The sequence below is a fragment of the Acanthisitta chloris genome, unplaced genomic scaffold (genome assembly GCF_000695815.1).
Source record: "Acanthisitta chloris isolate BGI_N310 unplaced genomic scaffold, ASM69581v1 scaffold28953, whole genome shotgun sequence".
Taxonomy (NCBI): Eukaryota; Metazoa; Chordata; class Aves; order Passeriformes; family Acanthisittidae; genus Acanthisitta; species Acanthisitta chloris.
This window is the reverse complement of record NW_008663813.1, coordinates 5,970-18,667: the sequence shown is the minus strand read 5'-3', so window position 1 is coordinate 18,667 and position 12,698 is coordinate 5,970. Positions and strand designations below refer to the sequence as shown.

Below are 12,698 nucleotides of genomic sequence, written 5' to 3'. Positions count from 1 at the left end.
GCAGCAAATTTGTTTTGTAGCATCTGTTGCTTTTCATTCAACAGTGGCAGGGGAAGAAATTCTTATACATTCCAGCATGAGGGAAAACCACTTCGCAGGGGAAATTTTTCCCTTGACTTCACTTTGGCTGTTTTTTAAGTGTTCACCTTTTTAGTGAAGGATTACTCACCTCCTTGGGGGTTTGCTGTGTTTGTTCTGCACAGAAGTCTACAAATAGAAGAGCTGCATCAGGGTGGACTGAAGTTATCCTAAGGCAAAATTTCATTGCATGGAGAGTGTAAACTCACTGAGACTGAAGTAAAGCTGGAAAGGAATCTACAAGTGAATAAAACAAGAAGTTTGGAATTGGATTTGGGGAATCTGGGCTTGGAAATGCCTCAGGTAAGGATTTTGCTTCTGGAAAGACTTTTGCATTTTTTAAAAAAGGAGGAAGTTTAAGAGCAAATTTGACTAGCAGGGAGAATGATAAATCATAATATGAACTTATAAGTGCTGTGTGTTTAGGGTCTCAGTGGTGTCTGTGGTGGTGCTCTGGTGCTGTGTGTGCTCAGGATCAGTTTGCTGCTGAGGGAGGATGTCTGGAGAGCAGAACAGCCTATATTACTGCAGTGATTCACACATCAGCACACGGAATGACTTTCAGCAGCACAGTGTTTCTCCCTTCAGCCCCTCAGGGCCAGAGTGTCTAGAAGAGGCATAGAGCTCTGGAATTCAGTGTAGCAGAAGGCCTTGCTGCCCATTCCCTGCAGGCCCAGTCCCCCCGCACAGTGGGCTTTTTGCCTGGTTCCATGTTATTCTTGAGACAGAGATAACACTCCTGATTCAGTTCTCACACATTTTGCTTTAGTTACCATTTCACGTGGAAGTTTTATGAGTTCTGATGGTTCTAAGCACAGTCAACACTGCTGTGGTACAGAATGATTTGGATCAGGGTGAGGGCCCAGGGTGGTGTCTCCCGATACTCGCAGATCTTCGGCACTCACTCCTGTCTGCTCCAGCTGGCAGCAGATCCCTAAACTTGGCAGACACATGAGATTTTTCAAACCCACAAGAAGGAATGAATGAGCAATGCTCTTGCTGCTCTGTGGTGAGTAGAAACGTGTCCTTTGATTGAGGAGCTGCTCTTAAAGCATTCTCTGGCTCTGGGGAATGATTTGCTGATCTGTGAAGGTAAAACCCTTTCAGGTGCAAGGAGAGTGCAGGGACTTGGAGGACATGGTGATACTCTTTTGTTGAAGGTGATAAAGTGCCTTTGGGTATCAAGTGTGTGTCCCTTGTGTTGCAGCCCAGTGTGAGTGGAATGGACCCTCCTTTTGGGGATGCCTTTCGGAGCCATGTGTTTTCGGAGCAGACTCTGATGAGCACAGATCTCTTGGCAAGCAGTTCAGATCCAGACTTCATGTATGAACTGGTAGGTCACTTACCTGTGTGTCTACAGAGCTTCCTCTGCTTGACTGAGTTTGTGTAGTAATTGAGGGGTGTTTGTTCAAGAATGTTCATTACTGCTGGCTGCTGGTCCAGCAACAGTGGTGCTGCCTCAGGAGGCTCTTGTTAGAGCTGCACATCAGAAGAGGCTCAGATGGGATCCCTGAGCTGTGCTGGTGGTCTGCGATGGTTCTTGAGACTCTTTCTTATAGTCTTTTCTGTGACAGCAGCTATACAGAATCTCAGGGTGGTTTGGGTTGGAAGGACCTTAAAGATCATACAGTCCCACCCCCTGCCAAGGGCAGGGACACCCTCCCCTAAACCAGGTTGCTCCAAGCCCCATCCAACCTGGCCTGGAACACTTCAGGGATGGAGCAGCCACAGCTTCTCTGGGCAACCTGTGCCAGAGTCTCACCACCCTCACAGGGAAGAATTTCTCCCTGCTATGTGCTCTCCCAAGCTGTGAATAAAAGTCAACTAAAAGTTGACTCATGAGCTACTTATACTAGAATTGTCTTGTCCTTTTTTCCCCTCTTCAAAGGAGAAAGGTAGCTCATGATCATGAATTGGTTGTCTTAGAATGAGGTTTTTCCAGGGTCTGGTAAACTTGAGCATGTTCTGTTGAGCACACAGCAAAGATTGACCTAGATTAATAGAGACTAGAATGACTTGTCTGTGATGTCTTTCATGTTTTAAATCATGGATGTTGGTACTGGTTTAGTTCCTGGTGACCAGATGAATTTGCAATAGCAAAGAAAGAATCTCTTGACACTGAAAGAGCAATCCCTTCAGAGGGACCTGTTGCTGAAGAGAAGTTGGACTTCATTCTGACCCTCAAAAGAAGCTTTTAGTTGAAAGTTGAGGTTTCTTCAGCTGTTACCACTCTCTCACCCTTCACTGGGATTGAGCTCACTGTGCTAGATTAAGTAGAGGACTTTTTTGATGTTAATCATACTTCTTTGGTATTAATTTTTACCTTATCTATGATGCACAGGACAGAGAAATGGACTATCAGCAAAGCTCCAGGGACAACTTACTTTCCATGGAGGACTGCAAAGACCTTGAGAACTTGGAGTCTTTTACAGACATCCTGGACAAAGAAGCTGCTCTCACCTCCAAGTGGGAGCAGTGGGATACCTACTGTGAAGACTTAACTAAGTACACTAAACTAACCAGCTGTGACATCTGGGGAACAAAAGAGGTGGATTACCTGGGCCTCGATGACTTCTCAAGCCCATACCAAGACGAAGAGGTGATAAGCAAAACACCAACACTGGCTCAGCTTAACAGTGAGGACTCCCAGCCTGTCTCTGATTCACTCTATTACCCTGACTTGCTCTTTGGTGGAAAACAAAACCCTTTGAATCCTTTGTTACCTGGCAAAAAAATCACCACGAGGGCAGCGGCGCCGGTGTGTTCCTCCAAGAGCATCCAGGCCGAGGCGCCGCTGTCGGACTGTGCTCAGAAGGCAAGCAAACCTGCCCCTCAGCCTGCTTCCAGTACACAGATCATGGTGAAGACCAACGTGTACAGCCACGAGAAGGTGAACATTCACGTTGAATGTAAAGACTATGTGAAAAAGGCTAAAGTAAAGATCAACCCCTTATCGCAGAGCAGACCTGTGCTGAGCCAGGCACACGCCGACGCAGCGAAGGAGAACACCTGCTACTGTGGTGCTGTAGCAAAGAGACAAGAGAGGAAAGGACTGGAGTCCCCACATGGGCACAGTACACCTCCTGTTTTGCCTTTTAAAGAGACTCAAGAGCTGCTCCTCAGCCCACCCCAGGAGAGCCCAGGGCTCATCGTGGGGGAGAGCAGCCTGTCCGCCAGCACCTCAGTGTCGGATTCCTCGCAGAAGAAAGAGGAGCACAACTACTCTCTCTTTGTAACAGACAGTTTGGGTGAACAGTCAGCCAAAGGAGAGCCTGAGGAGGATGAGGATGATGAGGATGACATCGAAGACGAGGACCACGATGAAGGATTTGGCAGTGAGCATGAGCTGTCTGAAAACGATGACGAGGAAGAAGATTATGAGGATGACAAAGACGATGACATCAGCGATACTTTCTCAGAACCAGGTACCAGCAATGTTGGGCTTTGTTAACGTGGAGGTGAATGGATTTGGCTGCCCAGTGGGAAGGAATGATTTTGAACTCCTGGTAGTTACAGATGAGCAACACTGATCTTAAGTTGTGAACTTTTCATCCCAGATTTGCTAAGTGCTTTGCAAAGTGTAATTAATTCAAGCTATACAAGGTCTCTGTTTGCCCTGTTTGGTGGAAAAACTGCACAAACTGTGGTCATGCCACAAATACACTGATAGAGAGCACAGGTAGCTCAGCTTGTAGCCTGAGGTCAGAGCAGCTACCTGCAAGTGTTGTCTTCTTCATGGCTTGTGATAAGGTGTGCAGAGCTTTCTTGCACTTCACTAGGTTGTTGCTTTGAATTTAGCCAGAGCTGTATCTCTTGATAAGTATGAAATCATCTCCTCAGTGAAATGATTCTATTAAGTCCTCCTGCAGGTACAGTTTTCCACAGGATCCAAAGAATATTTGCCAGTGAAACTAATAAAACTGTTTCTTGGTGGTTTTCAGCAGTAACACTTAGTGGGTCTTCAAAGGAGACTGAATTCCTCTCTCCCGCATGTAGAGATGGAGCCCTAACAGCAGAAATAAGAACTAACCTTCGCCTAGAAGGTAACAAAGTGGTGTGTGGTGTCAAACTGAGATGTGAAGGGACAGGACTGTGGCCAAGGATTAAATTTGTTGCAGAAGTACTGCAGTGCTCACGTTTCAGCAGTGCTTTGCAGCAGTGTAGCAATTCAGGTGTTCTGGTGTTTGGCAGTGTGTGACTTCGGGTTGGGGGAAGCAGCTGAAATCTTTCCTCTTTAGGAACAGCCTCCCTAGAGCTTGTCAGCGTTTGTCATAACGAACTCTCAGATGAAATCACTTTCTAATTAGATTTCCTGAGTTGGCATTAAACTTGTGAAGCATTGTACCCTTTATGTTACTTCTCACATGCACACGCCACATTTTTATTAGCGTTTTCAGACCTCTTCCTTCCCTCTGGATTGAGCTCCCTCTCCTTTCTGGGCCCTCAGGTTCCAGCCCTTAGGGTGGCTGTGCTGCCCACGGGGTGTGTTGCACTGAAAGCTTGGGATTCATGGAAAAGAGGGGTTGAATTAAATGCTGTTGGTGGAATTACATTAACTGTTTGCTGTCTGCTCACATTTTCCTGACAAACAACCCACAGCAAATGAGGACTTGGAGCTGTAGAAGCTTCCCAAGCCTTTCCCTAATGAGGCCTAAACAATTTGCCTCAAGTACAGTGATATGAAGTGTTTCATCCTATATTTAGACTTTATTAGAGGCTAATTCTCCAGATATTTTACTTATGTCACTCCTGTACTTTGTATTGCTTTTTTACCTTGAAAAGTAAGTACTTTACCCAAAGCATCTAAAAATAGTCATGGCACAGGAAGGTTAAACCTTCCACAGCAATGAAACCAAACCAGTTCATATTTTGAGTGAGGATGTCATTTACTGAAAGGACAAAAACCTCCTGGTTGTTGCTGAGCCTCTAACGGGTTTTTGTACACAGTTTGCTCTTTGTTGTTCTTCATGTTTGTCTTTAGTGTGTGTGAAATGCTTTTTTTTCAGGTGTTATCTGAGGCAATACTTAATACAGTGAGGGAGAAATAGCTGAAAATGTGTGTTACTCTCAGGCAAGTTTGGACAACAATGTTTTTATCATCACCAGGGTACGGATTTAGCAATTTTGGGTCCCTGCAGAGGTAGTTTGTCCTGGGAATTACCAGCCCAGACCTTTACTAGCATTTGAACATGGGGAGTTCGTCATTGCTTAGTATGTTTTACCAATCCCATTGAATAGAAATAGTTGTTTCTCCCATCAAGTAGTCAAGAGATTCCAGAAATGGGAGATACTCGGTTGTCAGCAGCACTGGAGAAGGAATAGCTAAAAGGGGAAAGTGGTTGTAGAGACGCAGAGGTTGTTTTATAGAGCTGCATTGCATCTGAGCCATCAGCTGGGGAAGGAGACTCCTGAATGAGTGGACAGGGGTTGGAATGGTTGAGTGGTTAGGAGGAGGGTTCCTGCTTGGTTTTGGTGGGGCTGCTCTTGCTCTTAAGCTGGTAAAATGCAGAAGTCATGTGTGTGCTGCTCTCTACTTCACTTAACCCTGAAACCAGCGAGGGATGTGACAAAGGCTTTGAGGAGAGACTTGTCAAGGGCTTGAAAGCTGAACACAAGAACCATTTCAGCTTTCTCAGCAGCCCTTCCTGCTCCATGACCTATGCTGAGAGGGATAGATGGATCTCTCAAGGAAGAGGGATAAGTAAATGCAGTGCAGAAGAGCTGAACAGGTCTGTGCTCCAGCCCAGGGCAGCACGCTGTGCAGAGGGCTGTTCTGTGTGACTCTGACGTGGTAGGCAGTGTTGGAGTTACAGGGCAGGATGCATTAACTCAATGTAATTTAAGCTGCTAACTTAATTATGGTTTAAATAAGCAAACAGGAAGTCCTGATTTGAACCTTGTTGTACATTTGTACACATCAGCTCTCACAGGGGTTTGTTTTCCTCGGTTGGATTCGTTCTGGGTCGCCCTGAAAATGGGCTAAACTCATACGTGTTATGTGAAGAGTTCCATGGCTTGGCATGGTTTTCCAAGTGGGAAGTCAGTGTGCTTTGTGAGAGTGTCTTGACACTTGTGTCAAACAGCCTTTGGGTAAACTGGAAGTAGAGTTACAAATACTTCTGCTATTTTAAACTGCGTTTACTGTAAATCATCACAAATTTTGGCTATGCAACAAAACTGTTTTATAAACATTTGTCATTGTTTGATTTGCCTTTCGAGTACTGTTCCTAATAAACCAGAGAATCAAAGTAACTGAGTGGATGAAATGATTAGAAACAGAACATCAGGACTGGTTTCATCCTTCTGCACACCTTTTCTGGGCACTCTGGGTTGTGAGGTGAGAGTCAGACCAAAGCAAGGAGGTTTGTTTTTCCTCTTCCAACTGGTTTTCAAGTGCAAACAGACTCATTGAGTGGGGTGTTGTTGAAAGAAGAAAGTGTTCTTTGTGCTGCGGGTGGAAGATGAAGCAGAGCTGAAGCAGTTGGGGTCAAGGCTTGCTGAGCTGCAGTCCCTGCCGTGGGTGGCTCTTCCTCAGCACCAGCAGAGGATGTGATGCTTTGAAATGCTTCTGGTTCAGCTAAATGTAAACTAGTGTTTAGCACTTTCATACAAAAGGCAATGCAGGGTTGGGAGTTTTGTTCCCTTAGTAGAGGTTATCTCTTTTCTAAAGTTTACCTAAGGTTTTAAGAATCATAATACTTATGCAATGTGGGTCGTGGCATTGCAGTTTCCATGTCCTTCATGAACAGATCATCATAACAAGTGCTTCATAATTCACCTCTAAAACATGGTACATTTACTGGGGATCATTTCTCTTCCTCCCACCAAAGAAGAGGAAGAGACTGAACAACCTCTGTCCAGATCCCTTCAGTTCAGATGCTCTTTAGGTCACTGTCCTGATGACAGAATCTCCTCCCTCCAGTCTGATAGGGATCACTACTGTGATTGATTCCCAAAAGGTGCCCAAACTCAAGGAGGAGCAGGAATTGGACTCAGTGATCCTAGTGGATCCTTTCCAACTCAGAGCATTCCATGATGGAATAGTTTTGGTTTCTTTATTGTCTTTTGTTAATCCACCTTTATTACCTGCTTGTCTTTCCATGACACTCTAAAATGTGAAAGTGAGTTAGGATTATGTTCCTGCAAATTCAGGGAGGAAGTTGTAAGGATGGAAGAACATTGATGGAAGAAGTCCATCAGCTCCTGTCAGGACTCTGCACTGGTGGGATCACGAGGGACAAGAGCTTAGGGGGTCAGAGGACCTAAAGGGGCTTTCAATGCATAAATAACTAGTCTCTTTTCAACTCATGAAGCACTGTCAGTGTCCCAGTGTCCATCCCTGGGTTTGAAGCAAGTCCCCAGGAGTGGGGACTTGCCCCAGTCCAGGTGCTGGAACCCAAGTCTGATAGCTCATGTCAAACAGGCCTTGCTTGTGGTTTCGCTCTTAGCTCAACTACACAGTCCAGTGCTGAAGGGCTACAAACGCTTCTGTGACCAGTGTGTAAACAACCCACTGCATCCTTTTAGGGTATGAAAATGATTCCGTGGAGGATCTAAAAGAAATGACTGCGATATCCTCTCGGAAAAGAGGGAAGAGAAGATACTTCTGGGAGTACAGTGAGCAGCTAACACCATCCCAGCAGGAGAGGATGCTGAGGCCTTCTGAGTGGAACCGTGACACGTTACCCAGCAACATGTACCAGAAGAATGGGCTCCACCATGGTAAGAAGGGTCACAAGTGGTTGTCTTCACTTCTGGCACCTTCAGTAGCCAATTCTCACCCTTGCAAGCACTGAGAGGTTGTGTTTTGGCCCTACAAATCAGTCACTGAAACACTGCACGTCTGTTGCTCACTCAGCAGAGTCCTGCAGTGCCCAGGGAAGGCACAGGGAACACAGTAGTGACTTTCAGTGTGGTTTCCTCCAGAGGAGAGTGGATGAATTGAGAATTGTATTTTCCAAGGGCTCTCACTGGAAACCCCAAGAGTTCAAAGTTTTCTCAGTGTGATACTGTAAACAGATTTGATGGGTGGCTGGAGTGCTGTTTGCTCCTGGTGGCTGTTGCTTTCAGTCCTGCTTGTGAGCTGGGAGGGATGTGGGGTGCAGAGCTCAGGGGGAGTGGTATGAGCTGAGGACAAGTACTAAGGCACAACTGTCTCTCTTCGCTCCTCCCTCCCTGTTTCTCCCCCCCCCTCCCCCCTTGTGAGTGCAGCACAGTGAAGCACTTACCCTTCTGTGAATAAACTTAGTTCCTGAACGTGCCCTCTTAGAAACCTGAGCCGGTTGCTCAATAGCTCTGATTTGTTCCTAATGAGCAATTAACTGCACCACACACATGACTAACAGCACCCAGAACAAACCACTCTTAGGAGTATTTTAGGAGCTCTTTTAGGCTGCTCTGATTTTTAGCTTGGAAAATGAAACCAACTTCCCTGGTTGTAATGTTAGTGTTCCCTTGGAGCTGAAAATTGCTGCCTTTAACATGGCAATCGACCTTCTCTGAAACTAAAAGGCTCTTTTGTATTGTTACTTGTAGATTTATTCAGGCAAGAAAACATTTCTTTTTCTTTAAATCTCCTTAGTTTTTAAGCCTATCTTGGAGTGAAATAGCAACACCTAATGTCCCTGTCACTGCTCCTTCTCAGGATGATGCTTGGAGCAACCTGCTCTAGTGGGAGGTGTCCCTGCCCGTGGCAGGGGGTTGGAACGGGATGATCTTTAAGGTCCATTCCAATCTAAAACCCTTCTAGGATTCTCCACTTGGTATTAAAGACCAGACATGCCCTGAGGAGTCAGTCCCACCAGGCACTGAGGGCAAGTGACCTTTCGGTCAGGGATGGCTGAGATGAAACACTATTTAACATCCCAAATCTACAGAACACATGCAGGAAATTTTTAGTTTTGTATACACACACCAATTTCAGTGAGCAACTCGGATAAATCATGCAAAAATATCAGCTCCTAGTGAATATTTCTGGATCAGGTTTGGTTTGGTTTAGGAACATTTCCATGCAAGTGTCTGTAATGTGCCTGAAGATGGTGTTCAAACAGCATTTGTGTTAAAAATATAGAAAAAGAGACACAGCAGTGGTAGAGAATCTTAAGGAATAAAGGTTTTGTCTGAAATATATGTTTTTCCTCAGGAAAATCAGGCTATAAATAGCTGTGAATACAGAAGAAAGGGGTTAACTTGCATTTGTGTGGCTCTGCTCAGCTCAGCACCACTAAAGGTCCTGTCAGTTCCAGGCCTCAGAGCTTCTTCTCTATATACAGAACCTTAGCAATGAGATTATTTAGGAATCTAACCAACCTGAGTGTGCAAGAGTTGGCTGAGCACACGAGTTAACAAGTTCACAGCTGGAGCAAACCAACAGGGTCTGAGCCTGGGACGTGGATTTCTCAGCACAGTTGTGTGTGCTCTGCCTGTCACATCCAGCAGCATGACCAGCAGCATTTGCTCTTATCTGATCTGGGCAGAATATGAATTGTACAGAGCAGTTAGTCTGGAAATGCTCTTTCTATTGTGAAAGGCCACAGGGATCACATGATTCCGGCCCATTCTCTTTGAATCAACAAAGGAACTCCAACTGCACCCACAAAAATAGGTATTTAAGACTGTTTGTGTACAATTGTGTCACTTCCCAACCCTTTTTTTCCTACATATTTAACACAGGAAAATATGCAGCAAAGAAGTCACGAAGAACTGATGTAGAAGACCTGACTCCCAACCCCAGGAAGCTCCTACAGATTGGTAACGAGCTGAGGAAGCTGAATAAGGTGATCAGTGACCTGACTCCAGTCAGTGAACTTCCCTTAACTGCCAGACCCAGGTCAAGGAAAGAGAAGAACAAGTTGGCTTCCAGGTATGAATCAGCTGGAGCTGCAGGGGTGAGGACATTTGGGTTGCTACAACTGTAGGGTTGAGATCTGCTCCTGCAATGGGCTAATTGCCAGCTGGACAAAAAGCAGGACAACTGGGACTGGATTGCTGGGACTATGTAGCTTTGCTGTTTCCTAGATAAGGATGTGTTTCCAGTGGAAGTTGGGCCTACAAGGAGGCTGGAGAAGGACTCTTGGTTAGAAACTGCAGTGACAGGACAAGGGGCAATGGGGAGAAATTGAAAGAGAGAAATTTAGGTTAGATATCAGGCAGAGGTTTTCCCTGTGAGGGTGGTGAGACACTGGCACAGGTTGCCCAGGGAGGCTGTGGCTGCCCCAACCCTGGCAGTGTTCACAGCCAGGTTGGATGAAGCCTTGAGCAACCTGCTCTGGTGGGAGGTGTCCCTGCTCAGGGCAGGGGTTGGGACTGGATGATCTCTAAGCTCCATCCCAACCCTTTAACCTCCTATGAAACTATGAAGTTACCTTCCTTAGCTGCAGGGCAAAGTGCTGATGCAGTGGTAGAATCCAGATGTAAGCAGATGCAGGAGGCAGAGTGTTTGCAGTGAGGGTGAGGGAGCAGGTGGATGATCTTGTACAGGTATTGGTGGATAAGTTCATGTGGCAAACAAAAAGAAATGCTCTGAGTGTTCTGGAGTTATTGGTAGTGTACTAATTCTTCCTCTCTTCTTACCCTAGGGCTTGTAGGCTAAAAAAGAAAGCCCAGTATGAAGCCAATAAAGTAAAACTCTGGGGTCTCAACACAGAATATGGTAAATACAACTCTTCACATCTCCATTTTTGTTCTGTTCAGACAAGTCTGTACTTTGCCCTGTGATGTAACCTGGGTCAGAGACAAAACAGAGTTGGTACAAAGCCAGCTGTTCTGTGGGTGCCAAACCAGTCCATTCCATGAAGTGTGTGTCACTTGGGTTCCTGCAATGCTGAGCTATTTACAGCTGGAAATTGTGTAAATGAAGGCATGGAGTGACAATATTTGTAACATCTGATGTAAATTATTACATGTAATCTTGGAGCAAGTGTGATGTGACACCTTTGTGCATGTGGGTGACTGTGGATCTCTTTTGCTGTAATCTAATCCAGGTTTGGTTTTTTTCCTCTTTGCAGATAATTTACTGTTTGTCATCAACTCCATTAAGCAAGAAATAGTCAATCGGGTGCAGGTCCCTAAAGATGACAGAGGAGTCAACATGGAACAAAAGCTGAACATACTGATTAAAGACACTCTTGGTAAGCAGTAAAACCTCATGGTTTTGCCTGTGTGTGAAGAGACATAGAATCAGAGAATCACAGAGTGGTTTGGGTTGGAAGGACCTTAAAGATCATCCAGTTCCACCCCCTGCCATGGACAGGGAAACCTCCCACCAGCCCAGGTTGCTCCAAGCCCCATCCAACCTGGCCTGGAACACTCCCGGGGTGGAGCAGCCACAGCTTCTCTGGGCAACCTGTGCCAGTGCCTCAGCACCCTCACAGGGAGGAATTGCTTCCCAATATCCAATCTAAACTTCCTCTCTGTCAGTTGAATCCATTCCCCCTTGTCCTGTCACTCCAGGCCCCTGGAAATAGCTTCTCTCCATCTTGTAGGCTCCTTCAGGCCCTGGGAGGCCACATAAGGTCACCCCAGAGCTTCTCTTGTCCAGACTGAACAATCCCAGTTCTAGCTTGTGGGATGGAACCATCCCACCCATCTGGCTTGGCAGATGTGGTTTGGGGTTTAGGGTTCCAGCAGTGACAGGTTAACAGTTGGACTTGATGATCTTAGAGGTCTCCTCCAGCCTTGATGGTTCTGTGATTCTCTCAGCCTTTGCTCACAGCAGAGGTTCTCCACCCCTCCAATCATCTTGGACTCACTACATTGGGTTGCAAAAGTAGAGAAAAGAAAGAAGCACTTTGTAGTCTGAGTTGTCTGCGCCTTTGGTTGATCCTAATCTAATCCTCCCTGGCTCTGTAAGCAGTGTCCAGACGGGTGCCATGAACAGCCACCTGACAGCACCTTCTCTCCCCCTGCCTTTTAGGGCTTCCTGTCGCTGGACAGACCTCAGAGTTTGTGAACCAAGTCTTAGAGAAGACTGCAGAAGGTGACCCCACCGGGGGCCTGGTGGGGCTGCGGATACCCATGGCCAAAGTCTGAGGCGCCGCTGGAGCTCTCCCGGGTCAGATCCTGCCTGTGCTGTGGAGTTCCGCGCTGTAAATCGCGTTCTGGTCTGCATGTCAGCTTAGCACTCTGTAAACACTCACTCTTAGCTCCCAGGGTTCTGGAATAACAGTGTAGTCAAGGTGTGAGGGAAGAATGCTTCAGAGCATTTTTTCGGACCATAAACGAGATAGTTCCCAAGCTGCTTTAAGCATACAGAAATGAGAACTTTCACCTGATGTAGGACCAGAATAGATCACATTGATGTTAGAAGCAAAAACGTGAGGTTTGCTAGTGATAATCTGTAGCACGTGCCAGATATTGTGACAGGTTTATGGTCCAAGCGAAGTGTTTTTTGGGAAAGTTGTCGATTTAGGGAGTTGGGTTTTTTTTTGTTGGTTTTCTTTGCAACAATTGGATTTTCTTTCGTTGTTCTTCAAACCAATAAGCTTTCTTTGCAACCATTAATTTGTACATAGCACACGTGGCACTAGAGCTGGTGTGTGCCAGAGGAGACTTTCATTTCCTGAGCTTAATAGAGTATTTCAATGTCTGTGCAAGCAGGAGGAAAAAAAAAACAACAAAAA

The 12,698-nt window shown here is 45.9% G+C and overlaps 1 protein-coding gene across 1 annotated transcript; it reads left to right on the top strand.

Moving 5' to 3' along the window:
• Positions 1-202: 202 nt before the first annotated feature.
• CREBRF (CREB3 regulatory factor) lies at positions 203-12,108 on the top strand. The gene is made up of 8 exons (XM_009071106.1): positions 203-381; positions 1,286-1,411; positions 2,420-3,503; positions 7,606-7,800; positions 9,751-9,940; positions 10,656-10,729; positions 11,085-11,207; positions 11,993-12,108. Exons 1-8 carry the CDS (start codon positions 373-375, stop codon positions 12,106-12,108), a joined length of 1,917 nt encoding a protein of 638 aa, XP_009069354.1. The 5' UTR covers positions 203-372.
• The last annotated feature ends 590 nt before the right edge of the window (positions 12,109-12,698 follow it).